This window comes from Oryza glaberrima, chromosome 1 (genome assembly GCF_000147395.1).
Source record: "Oryza glaberrima chromosome 1, OglaRS2, whole genome shotgun sequence".
NCBI classification, from domain to species: domain Eukaryota; kingdom Viridiplantae; phylum Streptophyta; class Magnoliopsida; order Poales; family Poaceae; genus Oryza; species Oryza glaberrima.
This window is the reverse complement of record NC_068326.1, coordinates 36,195,725-36,213,423: the sequence shown is the minus strand read 5'-3', so window position 1 is coordinate 36,213,423 and position 17,699 is coordinate 36,195,725. Positions and strand designations below refer to the sequence as shown.

At 47.9% G+C, this 17,699-nt stretch overlaps 2 protein-coding genes across 2 annotated transcripts; both read right to left on the bottom strand.

Annotated features, from left to right (window-relative positions):
- Window positions 1-198: 198 nt before the first annotated feature.
- LOC127760001 (uncharacterized) lies at window positions 199-5,388 on the bottom strand. Its single transcript, XM_052284208.1, has 13 exons — window positions 5,127-5,388; window positions 4,354-5,026; window positions 3,932-4,016; window positions 3,750-3,839; window positions 3,545-3,618; window positions 3,066-3,150; window positions 2,903-2,989; window positions 2,644-2,774; window positions 1,835-1,916; window positions 1,701-1,748; window positions 1,314-1,386; window positions 1,110-1,213; window positions 199-761 (listed from the first exon to the last, which is right to left on the bottom strand). The coding sequence occupies exons 1-13, from the start codon at window positions 5,323-5,325 to the stop codon at window positions 642-644; spliced, it is 1,851 nt and encodes a 616-aa protein (XP_052140168.1). The 5' UTR covers window positions 5,326-5,388; the 3' UTR covers window positions 199-641.
- A 2,143-nt stretch (window positions 5,389-7,531) lies between these two features.
- On the bottom strand, window positions 7,532-8,573 carry LOC127754530 (BAG family molecular chaperone regulator 2-like). The gene is made up of 2 exons (XM_052280097.1): window positions 8,188-8,573; window positions 7,532-8,090 (listed from the first exon to the last, which is right to left on the bottom strand). The coding sequence occupies exons 1-2, from the start codon at window positions 8,474-8,476 to the stop codon at window positions 7,861-7,863; spliced, it is 519 nt and encodes a 172-aa protein (XP_052136057.1). The 5' UTR covers window positions 8,477-8,573; the 3' UTR covers window positions 7,532-7,860.
- Window positions 8,574-17,699: the final 9,126 nt, after the last annotated feature.

Here is a 17,699-nt window from a genome sequence, read left to right as displayed (position 1 = left end):
ATTGTATTAACCGAATGGTGCAGGTCTTTTTGCACATGTTACTCTAGCGGTCTCTCTCTCTCTCTCTCTCTCTCTCTCTCTCTCTCTCTGAGGCCGGAGGATGCAGTTACGGCCACACGGGTAGTTCCTTCGTCCGGGTGTGCCGTTGTAGGACGAGAGGGGGAATCCCATGCATGCGTTGCAGATGAAAAACAATCGTGAACACACACATCAAACCCGTAAAAGTTCGTGTTAACTGCTAATCCAACATTGGTCTGCGGGGAGTTTGTCAAGCGCTCTCAAATTATACAACAATTTACAGATGCATTGGCTTTAGATAGCGGTCTGTAGTTTCAGAGATCAGTTAAGGCCTCACCAAAAAATGTGAATGATACCCGACGATCAGTTAAGGCCTCACCAAGCTGGTTTCATGGAAGAACGCCGTATTTGTGACAAAAACTGGGTTCCCTCACATCTTCACCTGGTCTGCGAGTTCACAGGCACACACCATTTGGTCTACCTGTCTGCCCAGCAGTTGCTTGATGGTAAGACGCGTCCCCCAGCTGTGGCTGAACAGTTGCAGATTATCTACCATCTATATCAGACTTGGTGTGGATGATAGTACTAGGCATGAAACAGGGCTGCTGATAATCACCAAAAGATCAGGAAGATGTCGCCTGGGAAGCAAGAAATGCTGAATATTTCCTTCTCTCTACCATGTATCGTTTCAGCTCTTTCATTACCGCCAACAGCACATGCAAGGAAACTGGCGCAAAGAATGGCTGCAGAAAAATGCCAATTCGAAGCATATCAGTATTGGCTCTGAAGTGCTACAATGTAATTTTTTTTAATCTAAAGTAGTTACTTTTATGATCAAAAGAAATAATAAAGCAAAATTCTAGAATTGAAGGGATTGCAATTAGTGTAAAACTTGCATGTTGATATTAAACAAATTGGACAAGAAATTATTGCTCTGCACGCTACTAAGCTCTAATCCTCACTATTTAAAACCGGAGAATAGTTAACTCTTTTGTTTTCAGTTTTCTATATTGCCCAAGATAAAGAAAGAATTCAGAAGTGTCAAACACAAATTGGACTGTAATAAGTGTAAAGTAGAAGAGTATACTGACCATGTAAATCGCAAAATAGTGCTCTATTGAAGCATAACTGATAGACATAACAGATGGATGAAAAAATGCATCCTCAGCCAAAGCCCTCGCTCTTGTTGCAGATACTGCAGAACAACACAATTCTTAATAAAATTGCAGAACAGCACAATTCTTGATAAAATTTATCATTTTTTTACATTTAGTGCAAACAAAAGATTAACGTGCCTGCTGAAGAGTCACTTATTCCGAGGCTTGCGTTTCTTTGAGCTAAACTTGCAGCTTCAAGAGAGAGCTCAACCTGCAAAGCGATGTCACTTGTCATAACAAATTTAGGCTCACTGTTAAATGTTTTTTAGACCATGACACAAACTTAGTGCGAAATTAATTTTGTAAAGCACTAGATCCACAGAATATAACTGTGTACAAGCTTGCAAAGTACACATAATGGTAAAAAAAAAAAAGGCAGACGAAACACATGCCCAAGTTATCATCTGAGTGATATGCTGCTTCGAGACCTTGTAGTAAAGAAGGTACAAAGTTGTTTTTAAAAAAATGACTACTATGCAGAACTATGTGCTACTACCATTTGGCAAGAATGTAATAGGAACAAACCTGCCTCCCAATTTCATCCATAACAATCATTCTGGGGAGTGATTGGACCTACAAAAATAATAATAATAATAATATTAGTGCATGCACAGCATGAAGAACAGTCTTTTATGTATTATCAAGAATTTATTACATACCAAACTGGAAAGGGATTCCAAGGTGGTGAGACAGGACAAAAGATTGGAACATGCATGGTGCCGGTATAATAAATCCAATTCCCTGAGGAAAAAAAAAAGAGGAAAAAAAGGGTCAAGATAGTAACAGTAAGTGGCTTAGCGCCTTAGAGGTTACATGTGATAGATGGACTTCTAAAGTCGCAACTACACTAAACTTGTAAGTTTTAAAAACTTACTATGAGACATATGGAAATCAAGCATATAGCATCCAAAATCTTATCTGGGACATTTAGAATTTCAGCTGTTGACATGTAGTTGGGATCTTCTAACTTTGATAAAAGTCCACCCTGATTGATGCATATTATTGCATACTGCAGACTACAGTATTGATGAGTTGAGAATATAAACACTACAATTTTGAGAACATCTTCATGAAGAAAAATGTTGTCCAATGATCCAATCCAATGACACAACATATTTTCATTTCTACAATAGGAGATGGTGATGATTGTAGACTAGTGGTTGTCTCAGACTTCCTCAAAAATTGGGTTGGTTGGATCCTATGTGGATACATTTGTCCATACATGTGTATTTTGTCAATATTTCTACGGGATCCTCTATGCATGTGGCTTGTGATAAAATTCCCATAGCTTTATTGATCATCATGTCAGATGCAGATAACTAATGTAATCTCAGATTAAAGAATCAATAGTTCATGATTGCTTTTCAAATTGAGAGCATGTAGCACGTGTCAGCATCCAGCTCATGTGCGTAGTTAAGCGGGAGTTGGTACTGAGATAATTTTAGTAAGGAAATAGAGGGAGTCTCACCATTGGGCAAACCCTTTTGGACTAGTTATGAACTTAGTTACACCATCCATACTCTGTGTGTGATAACTTGATTTTAGACCAAATAACTGCCTTAGCTGTCCTATGAAGATTTCAATAGTCTCCATGAGTTCCTGTTCCATATAGATGTGTCAGCACTCAGCAGATAATGAGTGCAAGAAGGTATATCAGACTAACTACTGTGACATTTCAATATGTACATTCTATCATATAAAAAGGGCAATAAATTGATTACAGACACCTCAGATGACATTTTGTCCAGGGCCCCATGTGGCTTAGAACCAAATGAACAGCCAGGTGGGTTCCAAATAATAACACCTCCCCACATCTGCACAACATAATACACACTGTTAAGAAAATGATAAAATGGGTAACAAAAGGAAGATAGGTAAAACAGCACTTACTGGGGATATAAATGCATTAGTTTTGGAAAGCTCCCCATCTGGAAGTTGCAGGTACAAAGGGCATTCCCTTGCTGATGGAATATATCTGGTGGTTATTGCACAGACAATTCAAATGAGTATATGGGCATCCACAACTGATCATATAACTAATATGAAATATGGTAATTAGAACATCACAGTATTACTTTCTGACTGTTGTACACTTTGTAAATCATAAATCTCAATTAACAAATGAGGTAGTCTGCGATATTTAGATTCACAGTAAGGAGTAAAAGAAAGACCAAATCATTGAATCACTTTAATATCCATCAAGAGATTGACACAGGAAATATAGTTGAACATAGAACACAGATAAAATGGAGTGGCAGGGCGCAGTCATAGAAAAGAAAGGTTATTCTGCTTTTTTTTTCATTATCTGTTCAGGATGAGTGAACTGTAAGATTAAATACAAAGATGCCAATCTGGTCTAAAGAACATACACCACAAATTGAAGAACTTTTGATCGTCCTGTAGCTGAAATGGATGTATCCAAGTGCCACTCATTTGAATTAACCTATCAATTCATTGCATATTGAATTAGTGCATCTATAACAGTCAAATGTCATAAACACTAACAGCAGCTAACTGTAGTATGCAGCAACCATCATGGCTACATGACTTCTACAGAGGAATTCAGAAACATACAAAGAAAGGAATGTCTCCCACGCTAAGGACATTGCCACCAAGTTTATCATCAGAATAAGAATAGGATGATTTTGGTGTGTGGTACAAAACCTGAAAACAAAAGGACTAGTCAGTACTTATCAACATTGACAGCTTCACACGATGGAAGAAACAAGCATTGAGCAAAATAGGCAATTTTGCACCTGACTCTCTATATTAATGTTCGCAATCGGTCGTAACGCCTCAATAACAGGAGTCAACATCCTTTGACCAATATTTTCAAACTCCCTGCATGCAGGACATCTAAATGTAAAAGAAACAACAATGAAGAAGCAGGAATAATTTGACAATAATTTTCATCTTTGCAAGATGCCAAATACACAATATATTCATCGATTGCATCGAATAAGCGCGATAACAGATGTCCACAGCCTTACTGCCTTGACATTTTACACATTGCCTAAGAAATGTAGATGCAATCCAGTATATTTTCTTTGATTTAAACAGACTACCATAGAACGAGACAGGGATATCATTTCACAATTGTTAACGATGCTGATAAAGTGGATTTCTATATAACAGAGAAGCAACAATAAGACAAACATAAGACATGTCTTGTTCTTACCAATCATACACCCAATCACTTGGATCAGCATTCAGCAGGCTAAATGAAAGAACTATATTGCCATCTGATCCAACTGGCATGAACTCTCTTTTCACAGTGCTTGCTTCGCCCTCCTCGACACCACCATTCATGAAATACTTGACGAATACCTTCCCAATGATGGACACAACCTCAGCCTCATCAACCTTCCCAACCACCCAAGCATGCCGGTGTTTCCCAATGACAATTCTCTTCAAATCGTCACTGTCCACGAAGACAACAGTGTAAACCCTCATCCCATCCCCGCCTCCATCACCCAATGCCGAGTCAAGCAATTCATCAAACACCTCATCGCCGCGCCCCAAGTCCGCGGTAGTCACAGCACCACATCGCCAAGGCGAGGCGACTTTGCTGCTACTAGAGCAGCCACCAGCGGACTCAACGGTGACTGACACGGAGATTTTACCGGCGGTGGAAGCGTCAGGGAGATCGACGAGTTGGGTGGAGATTTCCCGCTCGATGCGATTTGCGACGGAGGCCTCGGAGGGGTCGCGGCCGGAGCGGAGGAAGACCGCATGGAGGCCGCAGGGGAACGAGGGCGGGTTGGAGTGGAGGCGGCGGGATAGGGCGGCGATTGCGTCGGACGGCAGCGGCGAGCGGTGGATCTCGGTGGACTTGAGCAGCAAGGGCAGCCCTAGGAAGAGAAACAGAGAGATAAACGAGCGTGTTACACGGAGAAAAAAATTGCTAAAACCCTAGAATCTAGCAGCTGGTGGAGGCGTTGGGATTGGTACCGATGAGGAACGAGAGGAGGACGGAGGCGGTGAGGACGAGGCGCTTCCTGCCGGGCTTCGACGTGCGCGGCGAAGGCTTGCCGCCGCCGTCGGCATCGGAGGGAGAAGACGTGGACGGGGCTCCGGAAGCTTCGCCGCCTTCGGAAGGAGGAAGCGGCGGCGGGGACTCGTCGCCGGCGATCTCCGCCAGGACCGCCATCCTTTCTCAGATGAACGGCGTTCCGAGGGGTCGCTGACCAAGCAGCGGAGGAGCGGAGCGTGCTCGAAGGCCTGGCCCAAGAAGTTTATCTGTTACAGGTCCGGATACGCTGGGCCCCGGTGGCAACGTCACTACGTTAGGTCCAAGTATGGCCTGTCTCGAAGTGTCCCGGCTTAAAGCCCATCTTACCATTTAGGCCCAACAAAACAAAGTATCCAATTTCTATAGTTGAAAATGAAAGAGAGAGAGAGAGAAGTATTCCTCCTATTCAATTTTTTTATAACATATATTTTTATTTTAGAAAGTATTTAATACTAAGAGCCCCATCGGTTTCCCTAATAAGCTAAATACAAAGCCAAAATTTGAATTTTCAAATCTAATTTTAAAGTTAATTTAAGATATTTTCAACCTAATTTCCTTTTTTATAATTACTTGTTTTTAAGTCGCTAAAAATACATATATAAAAGTTTTATCCATAAATTAATTATTTTCTAATAAACCATTTTGAATTATTAGAAATATGGGCAACAGGGCCTAAACTTTGCCACAATTATTAACATAAAATATTCTACCATCTATAAAACTAATATTGTCTGAAAGTACTTTAAAGTGTGATGAATTTATTAGTACAAGTTTTATACGCTAAAATTTAATTGCATATTAACTAATTACTGCCATCTATCTATTTTATAGATAATGCATTGACTTTTTAACACACTTTTAACCATTTATATCTATTAAATGATTACATAAATCATTATTTATTTTATTGTAAAAACATGACTTTCATTTTTCATTATATTTGTAGAAAAAATTAATAAAAATAATAGTCAAATGTGTGTAAAAAAATTAACAACATCGTCTATTAAAAATCGGGTGCCCCCTTCAAACTCTGGTGCGCTTCAGCTGTGCAGCAACAATGCTGCATCGTCCGGTCGGCTAGCGGTGGCCACGGCTACGACGTCGTCTACGCGAGATTTGATTAGCCCCGTAATCAACGCGAGTGCCCAAAACGGTGCAGACTGAAGAGCCCGCGCACGTTCCGCCGACCGAACGCACGCACCGCACCGCACCGCACCGAACCGATAAACCGGCACCACCACCGCACCAGCCCAGCCATCAGCAGCGCCCGACAGGTAGCTCAGCTACGTACCGCCCCGCCCCCCGGTGCACGCACCGTTCGGCACTCGCACATGGCCACATGCCGCTGCCGACCTGGGGCCAAATCCGCGGGCCTCCTCCTGATCGGATAAGCCGCGACGCCCGCCCGCACGCACGCACGCACGTTGCGAGAATGAGATAGCCAAGTTGCCGTCGTTTTTTCTTCCGCCCGCCTCGCTGCCGACCACCTCGGGTTTTAATGGGCGCAGTGGACGGGTCGACGACCACCGGACCAGGAGGCGGCCGTCGCTGCCACGACCCCGCGTCGCGCTGATCACGGTCAGTGCCGGCACATGCGCGCGCGGGGACGGATTTGGTCGAGAGGTCGAGCCGCCGGTGAGATCAGCATTCAAGTCGCTCCTCTCTTCGCGGCACGAGTTCAGGGGGACAGGTGGACCGCTGGTTGATAGCGTCGTCTCATCTGTTTTTTCCAGGTCCCGCGCGTACAGTTCGTTGGATTACGGGTTAGATTTCAATATTTCATTCATGCCCCTGTCCACGGTCCAGCATCATGTACTGCTACTTGATCAATGATCAAAAAGCTAAATGTTACTTTTAACACTGGCATGTTAATCCAAGAGAAAATGTGAGAAAATAACAGCCTGAAAAGGGAGCTCAGGGTACAGTAGAAGAAGCAGTACCAGTACGTTGAAACTGAATTTTGCAAATGCCCATCTTATCCGTGCTATCAGAGTATCAGCGATTGCCTCCGCGAGCAATTTTAGTCAGTGCTCAGTTCTACTACTGATTACGGTGTGCAATAGTATTTCTTCGGTCCAGGTTAGGCAGTTCAGTGCAGGCTGGCGTTACATGTTTGGTAGCCGTAAACCTGCTGCGACCTGGGTCGGTTAACTGCCACTTGAATAGCAGGTATGCAACAGTACATTGTGTTGGGAAAAAAGTAATCGAGCAACCAACAATGCCGTTCAACTACCACGGATTATTGTACGATCTACGAGTTGATGAGAGAGAGAGAAAGATGGGGAACGTACGACCGAGAGGCTAGTTGTGCAGTAGCTGACAAACTGGTCAACAAGAAGACGGGGGTGCATCATATAATCTGTATTGCAAATTGCAGTAGGAGAATATACATGGGGTAAGAAGTATTACAGCTGAAATAATACACAACACACACTGACATTATCTAATTACATTAATTTACATTATGTCTTTGTGTCGTATTGGACTATTGGTGCAGACGATTCGATTCAATCGGCTGAATCCAGACTACCCTCGAACTCGAGAAATGGAACAGTGACTCCGAACAATGCAGTTAGACGATTGAGCTGGAAACAAAAAAGGATCTTTGCGTGGTGTCACTCTTGCAAGCAGACCAAAAAAGAACAAGTCAAAATGGCGGGTTTAATTTAATTTCTAGACTTCGATGAAGGAATGGCAGGGCACTCCCATGAGCTGCGCCAGGGTGGTCGACCGGAGCTTCCTCTCCTTGACGGCCGGGTCTTCCAGCAGCAGCACCTTGTCCTTGTCTTGGACTCCGACCATGTGCAGGTGATCGCCGTCGTCTCTCTCCTTCCCCTTGTACAGCAGCCTCTGGTCCCTCGGCCACAGCCCGGTCACCAGCGACAGCATCACCTTCAGATCACCTGCATCGATCATGGCAAAGAACAGCTCAGTTTATTTCCTTTCTAGTATGATCAGCTGAGGAGAATGGCAATCGAGGCAATGCAATGTGGGACGCACCGAAGGTGGCGGTGGAGTCGATAGAGACGTCGTGCCATTGCCACCCGGTGGAGACCCTGACGACGATGGCGTCCGCGCCGGAGTGGGCGGACATGCTGCTGCTGCCGTCGTCCTGCTCCTCCGGCGCCCGCCGCTTCTGCACCAGCATCCCGCCCGGCCGCACCTCCCACTCGATCTTCTCGTGCTCCGCGACCATCGCGCAGATGTCCGCGCCGACGCCGGCGCCGGCGCCGCCGATGCTCTTGGACCTGCTCCTGAACAGCCTCCTCGGGCTCGGAATCTTCACCATTTCAGCTACTACTTCCTCTCCTGATCTTTCTCTGTCTCACAATCTCTCTTCCTCGGCTGGTCTCTGGTTGCTCTGCGCGACGAGACTGGCAAGAGAGCGAAGATTTTAAAGGGGGAGAAGCGCCGATGAGGACAAGGCAGGGAGGAGGTTAAGTCGCGACAGACAGAGACAGGCCCCCCATGGCCGCCCATCGTGCGCGCGCCCAAGGGAAAATGATTGGAGATTAAGCTCAAAACCCATTGTTTAGTTACTCCGGCGCATTAACTAATCCCTTCTTAAACTAAGGCCCTCTTTGTTTAGAATTATAAGCCAACTTATAAGTCGAAAAGTCTAAGCCAAAACAAACGAGCAGCTTTTTCATTTGGCTTTTTTGAAGCCATAAGCCACTCTAACACTATTAAGCCAAAAGCTAGGTTGGAGAAGTTTTTTTGGCTTATATGAGATAGATGTATGACTCCACCACTAAACTTAGGACATTAAATCCACTGGCTTATAAATCATATCAGCCAATAAGCTGACTTAAAAGTCTAGGCCAATAAGCCTAAGCCTAAACAAAGAGGGCCTAAACCTCTTGACGCGTCGCTCCAGCCTTAGGGCGACGCGGGCGACCTCGACGCGCCGCCGCCGCCCTCCCTCCCTCCCCACTCTCCTCCACCTCGCCGCCGCCTGAGCAGCCCGCCGGCAAGCCGCCTAGCTGCAGGGATGGCGGCGGCGGGGCCCTTTTCTCCCCCGACGACGCTAGAAGGAGTGGGGCACCAGGACGTCGACGATGGGGGTTGCTCCTCCCGCCCAGATCCATGCCGCACGGCCGTTTCCGGCGAGGCGACCTCGGCGGAGGCCATGCCGGCGATGGATGCGATGGCCGGTTGTCACGCCCAGAAATTCCCGAATAGAATTCCAAGCAGAATGTGCATTAAAACCCCCGTCCAGGACTGGCCGGGGTACACAAACGACAAAGTTGACATACAGATCCACGTCTTACAAACATTATAAAAGTCTTACATAAATGCAGCGGAAAATTAAAAGATAACTGGAGCTAAGCCTTGACTTGGACCGCAGCGGGAACACCACTCCACAGGCATCCTCGACGGCACGGACGAAGCTTACTCCTTGGAGAAACCGCCATCTGACGCGTACTCAAACTCTGGGGTTTGGGGAAAATAGAGCAAGACTGAGTACAACCACTGTACTCAGCGAGTCATACCGGAATAGAGGGTATGATGCAGGGTATTACCAAAGAATAGCTAGAGAAGTTCTTTTGCATAAAGCGGGCATTTATAAACAGTAGTTGAAAGCAGTAAAACAATTGTAATAATTAATCAATATTAACCATCCATTGTCCAACGCTACTCCACGTTGCAACAGGCCCAACCATCCACATGAACTAATCAATTCTAATAGACTAGACTAGGGTGAGACTAATCACGGTGAATCTGGTTGACCGCCCATAACCGCAGGCACGGCTATCCGAATAGTTTTACTCTGATCAGAGGTGTACAACTGTACCCACAAGACACAGCCCCATGACACGTTCCCGTGCGCCGACATGCCACCACGACATACCAGATAGAGGCCGTGACAGGACCCTTCGCATAACCCCCTCTAACCAAGCACACCACACCTTAGGTTTCACCCCCACTCCTCGCAAGGCAGCGGGCAATCCCCTCTCGTGCCTAGGTGAATCCGGAAGCCGCATAGGCCGTCGCAGGGCCCATCCAAACTCCATCACGCCCACCCTTGCCTGGATGCGTCAGCTAGAGGAAAGCTACACTACAAGCCCAGTCGTTGCCCACGCTGGCTTGTGGCAAGCACGAGGAATTCTTCCAGGGTTTCCCGCGAACCGGTCCTTAAGTATCATGGGCGCGACCATCAAAACCATGCACCCACAGCCCACCATATGTATATTTTAATTGACTAACACCAGGATGACGGCCTTAATCCAACACCAACACTAGAACCTGAAGTCTAAGCATTAATGTGATTTTCCCATTGTGTGCTAGTTGAACTAAGCAAGGCTAAGCAATCCCTAGTCCAATCTCTAGTCATGTTTATATCCCAAGCTAACAAAGGAGCATGGTACAAAATAGTATGGCTGCAACAGTAGTCAAACATCCCATAGTAACATTATAAAACAATGCAGTATTTAAGGGAAAACGGTAGAGCATTTGTAATATAGGATCAACATGTTTAAGTGACAAGCATGACTTGCCTTGCTCTGCTGCTGGAGAAACCTCGACAACTATTTCAAAGTACACCGGAGCATCGGGAGAGCCGGAATCTAAGCGACATACAAAGCAAACAATACAAACAGGCTATAAGACTATTTAAACAGAGAACAAAACCATTTTTAATGGATTCTATGTATTTTTCTTGATTTTCTGAGACTTGAATGGGCTTAAACGGAGCTCGGATGAATTAGATAAGAATTTTAGAAGATTCACTGTGTTTTTACTATAAATAGAAAAATTCTTAATTGATTTATTGCGCAATAATTAAAATCCCGGGGAGAGAGAGGGCGGCGCCGACATGCGGGCCCCACAAGGCAGTGACTCAGGGGGGGGCGGTCCACGGTGGACTGGGTCGACGGGCCGGGGAAGGAGAAGCGCACCACGTGGCGCTGACGTGGCGCCGACACGGTGGCCACGCGACAGCCACGTGGGCGGCCAAATGGACTGCCCCGATCTACCGCCTGGTAGATCGGACGGCGGAAGCGGCTCGTGGCCGGGCGCGCACGGGCACGGTTCAAACCGACCCGGCGGTCGTGGCGCACGGCTGCGCGGCGCGACGCGACGGCGACGCAAGGCGGCGAGCGGCAGCGACCGGCCGGCGGCGGAGGGCGGCGGCGTCGCGGCGACGCGGACGGTGACAGCGGCGGCTAAGCGGCTCGGCGGCGGCGCGGCGGCTAAGCCGCGTGGGAGAGAGGGAGGAGGGGAGGAGGGGCCTCACCGACGACGATTGACGACGGCGAGCGACGGAGGGCGATGGCGACGGCGGGATGAGCTACGGAACCACCTAGCGAACACGAAGAAAGGGGTTAGAGAGAGAGGAAGATGGAAGAGGGCGAGGAAGCCGACTGAAGGCGGCGGCCATGGCGGAGCTCACCGGCATGCGGTGCGAACGGGGTCCCGCGGCGGAAAGCGGCGGCGGAGAGGCGGACAGCGTGGCCCTCGGGCTTGCGAGCCCGACGTCAGCGACGGCGCGGCCCGGCGTGGCGGCTAGCGGCTACCGGAGCGGCGGCAGCGGAGAGGAGGGCGACGGCGCTAGGGCGATAGAGGGCACGGGAGAGCTCGGTGAAATGGGGAAAAAGGGAGAGGGGAGAGCGGGGATGCTTAAATAGAGGAGAGGGGGCTCGGACGTGGCCGGGAGTGGCCCGATTTCGCTGGCCGACGTGGGGTCGTGGAGGTGGAGAGAGAGGCGTCTCGAGCGCGGGCGCGAGCGGGAACGAGAGGGAGTGGGCGCGGGAGACGCGGGTGCACGCGCGGGCGTGGCCGACGTGGCGCGGGGAAAGCGGGCGCGGGCGGTTGCGAGGCGGCGGCTGCGGACGGCGGGCGACCGGAAGTGGGAGACGGGCCCGACAAGTGGGCCCCACCTGTCGGCGACCCGAAGGGAGGAGGCGGCCGGCTCAGTTGGGCCTTGGCCTTCGGCCGGCCCAGCGGGGAGGGGGAGGAGGAAGAGAATGGGCCGGCGGCCCATTCGAAAAAGAAAAAGGGGAAAAAGGAAAAGAAAAAGGGGGAAAAGAATTTTCAAATGATTAAATATTGCTTGTGCTCATTTTTGATTGATTAAAATTATTTCTAGAGCTCTGAAAATTCCACTAAAAATCTTGTTAGCATATTTCGACACGTAGAACTCAAGAAAATTCCACATGTGAATTCCGATTATTATTTGCATTAATTTATTAGGGTTTCTCTCTTGCTTTTACACCGATATTTTCTCTAGGTGATTTATAAATTCAATTTAGGCTTGGGAAAGAACTTCAGGGTGTGACACCGGTGCTGCTGGCGGCGGTGTCGACGGTGGCCCGGCCAGCCTCCGCGCTCGGACCCGACGGGTCCGGCTGGATCTGACGGGTAGGCAGCCAGCGTCGGCTGCAGTGGCGGTGATGGCGCCTGCTGTGCGCCTGGCGGGGGCGGGAGCAGACCGGCACTGCAGCTAGAGCTGGCAGAGCGGTGGATGCAAGGCGAGGATGGCGACGGGGTCGGTGGATGGCCGCGGAGATGGAAGGCGGTGGCAAGGATGGCGACGGGGTCGGTGGAGGCACAGGCAGCGGCGGCGCGCCCCAGCGAGGGCGGCCACGGATCCGGCCCCCACATGGCGGGATCCGGCCTCCCCGGGCCAGATCTGGCCGGGGCGATGCCGGGCCTTGGACGGCGGCGATGGGCGTGGAGTGGGGGTTGACAGCAGCAGAGTCGGCACTGCCGACGGCGGCTGGTGACGGCGGCATCGGCAGACGACGGTGGGAGGAGGTTAGTGATGGCGGCTGGTGACGGCAGCAGCGGCTGCGGTGGTGAACGTGACTGCAGTCACCGGAGGCATGACGGCCTCGGACGGCTAGCCGAGGGCGTGGCAGACGACTGCATCTGGCCGGCGCGGCATCGTTTGGAGGAGAGGTCGGAGACCGGTTTGGCGCAGAGAGGCGCAACCAATGGCAGCGGAGGCCGGCTCGGCGCGAGAGGCACGGGCGGCGGAGATGGAGGCCGGCTTGGTGCGAGAGGCGCGGCCGGCGGTGGATGAGGCGACCTCGGGATGAGGAGGAGCTGTTGGTGGGTGTGGCGCGGTCTTCGGCGCACGAAGGCTGGCCGGCGGGGGGCAGCGGTGCAGGGGTCCCACATGTCGGCAGAGCTTGTGTGGTGGTGAAGCATCGGAGCGTTAGCCGTGGATTCGCAGGTGGTGAGCAGCAGGTGAAAACCTAGCCCGGCCTTGGCCGGACCGACAACGATGGTTCATTCCCCCTCCTAAGGGTGTTGTCGTGCTGTCTCACCCCTCAAGGGTGGTTGCCGGGCGCAAGCCCAGTCCTGGCTCCTTTGGGCCACGACGGACGGCGGCGGCGGTTTTTCCGTCGCTTCTCTTCTTGAAGACGTCGTTTTGGCATCCCCTAGGGGGCGATCTCGTTTGTTTCCTTTGTTAGACTAGCGGCGGTCGGTCACGCTTAGCGGCGGCCGGTCCGGTGCTAGCTTTCTCTTGGTCTTGTGTGTTGGTGTTGTCGGTGTGTGGGTGGTGGTTTATTCTTTTCCTTTTTCCTGGTTACGACCCTCCAGGATTGTAATCTTGTAATTTTTTTCTACTCTATCAATAGAACTTCATACCGTCTCGTGCGAGTCGTTCAAATTTTTTTTTTCTGTCATTCAAAAAAAAAAAACCTCTTGATTCTGAGCCTTGAGAGGCGACACCTGTAGCCATCGCCCGAGACGGCGATAGCGTTGAAAAGGTGAGACCGGTTGGGATGGGGTTGAATACGCGGGAGGGGACGCAGCTAGCGCTAGCTGCGAGCGGCGGTTGGAACCCACATGGGTGGGTGGCAACACCGCAACACGGTTTTCCGCCTTTGCCTTTGCATGAATTGCCTCACCTCACCGCTCACCGGTTGTCAGTTGGTTTATCTGTCTCCTGTTCAGCAAGGCACGGCAACGCAAGAATATACCTATCAGTTTCTTACTTCAACTGTTCATATCTAATCGTTGTCCCGATCGAATTAGCATAATTGGAAAAGATTCAGCAAGAAACAACGCGTTCTACCAAGCTGCATCGATCGAATATAAGTGTAGAAAAAAAATGCATTTGTGTATGTACTTATGACAGTGGCATGTGAGGATGCTGAAATGGAGCGAGACATTCAGATCATCATCCCCCAGCGCCAATGCCCCTACTGATTTGTAATCTAGCCGACATGAGACGCACCTAGAACACAGGATCAGATGCATTTGGATTTGGTCTCTGCGCAAAAGCAAATCCATCTCAGCTCCTCCTTTCCGATGATTGCTACGTCGGATACAGCACATGCGCTGGGCCTCCGATGCCGTATTCTAATCTCGTTGCTGACAAAGAAGAGAGGGTACGCCGTACGCTTGCTTGCACAGACGAACAGTATTTTCGGTTGGGGATGCTGCTGCTCAAGTTAGATTGGTTAATCATCGATGTGATCAGGTCCTGTACTTGCCGGATAGAATATGCACAGCTGCTGTGGAACCGCCACGTTAATGATGTCGATCTGGTAGAGGGATTAGTTTTATCGAACCGGCTTAATCACTTAATCAACTTCCTCTGCCTGCACCTGCAGCCAAGCAGATTCTCCCAGTTCTTAATCTTTCTTTTCCAGTTTGCAACGGTTGTACTGCACAGTGTTTGCATGCAGTTGCAGGCAGCAGAGTGGAGACAAAAAGGATCAAAAGGAGGCAGAGCAGCAGATCGACTGATCGAGTGGCAGTGGTTGCTTGATTGCTTGTGCACCTGATTCTGTTCGATCGATGGTTCGGTGGTGATGAGCTTCATGGAAGCAGCAGAGAAGACCATTCAGTTCAGTTGATACTTGGTACATAGTAGGAGAAGTGATCAAGCCAAGCGAGTAATTCAGAGCTTGCGACGAAGAGCAGCAGCAACAGCATCTTGGGGGCTGTATTTGGAGCGTCCTGCAACCTGCATGGCTGCATGTATCGCCGTCAGACGCCGTGGAAGAGTTGACGCTAGCGACAGGCGGATGCAGAAAAGCGCATATTCCGCTTGGTTCCCCGTTCCCTTCCACCGCGGGTTCAAACTTGTATAGACGGACATGTCAACCAGTTACAGTTCTTTTTTTTAAAAAAAAATAAGTAGATTATAATACAATATATCAATTCACAAATATTCAAGTTCAAATTCAGCTTCAATAAAAAGAATCAAAATCAGCTTCTCTAAATTTTAAAAGAAAAACAGTTGCGATGATTGAGGGGATTCTAAAGCCTTTGCTGATCGAGATCTCGTCGGGATATCAGCTTTAACTCCGTGCCACTTTCATGAAAAAGACTTGGGGCAATTGTGTTTTTGCCCTTACTTTACAGTTGATTTTATCCCTAATTTTTAGGTTTTGTGATTTTGCCCCTGCTTTTTTAAATGAAACAACCGTTTGCCCCTGTTTTGACGGTAGTTTGGTAGGCCCGGAATTTCCCAATTAAACGAAGAAAGAAAATAATATTATAATTTGTGAATGACTATCCTACCCTTGGTTTACTGAAAGGGCCAACCACTTGTTGGGAACGATTTCCCCAAATTGAGGCGGCTGGCGGTGGGCCAACTGCGGCGGAGAGGAGCAGCATCCTCGCGCGCGGCGAAGAGGATCAGCGGCTCCGTCGGCCAGCGAGCAGCGAGCAGGGAATTCATCACATTCACCAGGAAAATATTTGATCACCAAATGAATTCCTTGCAAAGATGGGGAAGAAGAAAGAGAGAAACATATATGGAAAAGGAAAAGGAGAAACAAGAGAAGTTGCTAGCTAGCTGCCCATGGACGAGATGCTCGCTTGCTCGCGTGCTGCTGCCAGGGATGCCGACGCCGCGAGCTCACGCACTGCCGTTGGAACTGCTCCTGCCGGGGTCACGGGCTCCGCCCCCACCTGCTCGCGCGCTGCCGCCGGAGCTGAAGCTTCACCGGGTGCTGGGCTGCTTCGCGAAGCCGCGCCCGACGCCTGATGCTCGGTGTACCGGCCCGCCTAGAGTAGCCCGGGCGTCTTCTGCTCCTCACCTCGCCCAATCGGCGTGCCACTTGCGCTTGCTACTCGCTCGTGCGCCGCCGCCGCACTGCCGCAGCCGCCATGTCGTTGATCTCAATAGTAGGGGCATATTTGTCCATTCACTACACATTTAACACCGTTACCATGAGTTAACAGAGTAAGGACAGGCGGCTGCTTCATTTAAAAAAAACTAGGGGCAAAATCATAAACCCTAAAAATCAGGAGTAAAATCACAATTGAACTGTAGAGCAAGGATAAAAACACAATTGCCCTAAAAAGACTTTCATGCGTGCAATTTTGATTTCAAATTATTTACATATACTTATACTCATTATACTCATGTATTAATCCACATCATGTAATTGATTAAAATTCGGAAAACTCTATGATTTGTTTTGAACTATATTATTTGGTCTGATATTTATCTCGCTATAAAACCATTAATATACACGGACTAGAATTTTGGAGAAGCCCTCACGCCGACCTACCTATCACCAAGCATCTCTAAACTTTTTTTGAAAAACTTTTTTTTTTTTGAGAAACAGCTCTCTAAACTTGAACTTCCATTTCCTTTTTCTTCCTTGTTGATGTTGTCCACCAATAACATTGACATGCATATACAGTATTGGTTTTATTTTTTCGAGTTGAATATACTACTATTGTTTCGAGATGAATGTACTCATATTGTTTTTCTGTTTCCAGTGAAGTTTTATCCTAAACAATAATAATGGGTAACATATAGGGTTCATAATTCCAACGAAAAACGTTCGAATTCCGTGAAATTTCGAGGTTTCGACGATGCTCGAAAGTAGAAGCCGTCTGAGATTTTGATGAGTTTCATCCAAATTCAATATAATTATGATTGAGCATTACTCCTAAAAAAGAATGTTGGGTACTTGAGTTGGCCTTCTGTTTCGGGCTCTGGCGGAATAAAGGTTTTCACGAAATCTGATGGAAAGCCGATAGATTTCGAACAAATTTCATAAACCAATTGTTTATTGGATGGAACTTTTCTTTGATGGAACATAAACCAAAATTTGAATAGAAAATTATCTAAGTTTACTGATAAGCTCGCGAAAACCGGTCGGCTTTGGCGAAATTCTGAGCGAAATCATCGAAATTTTAACCGGTAACTATAAAAAGAGATAAATTGAAAGTGTTTTTGTTTTTTTTCATTCGCTATTATTTTCTTTCCTACTATAAAGTTCGGTAACAACACAGAATACATCAAATTTTTTAAAAAAATTTATATCTCAATAGGTTATATGAATATCATACTATTTATAAGATTTTATTGAATTGTTTCCTTGTTTATCAATTCAAATTTGAAGTTGGATGAAACTCATTGAAATCTCAAACGGCTTCTACTTTCGAGCCTCGTCGAAATCTCGAAATTTGGTGAAATTCAACCTTTTCGTCAGAATTGTGAGCCTGTTAATCCAATATTCTTTTTTAGAAGTAATGCTTAACTATAAGAAAGAATGTTGGTTACTTGGGTTGGGCCAAGCCAACCAATCGCC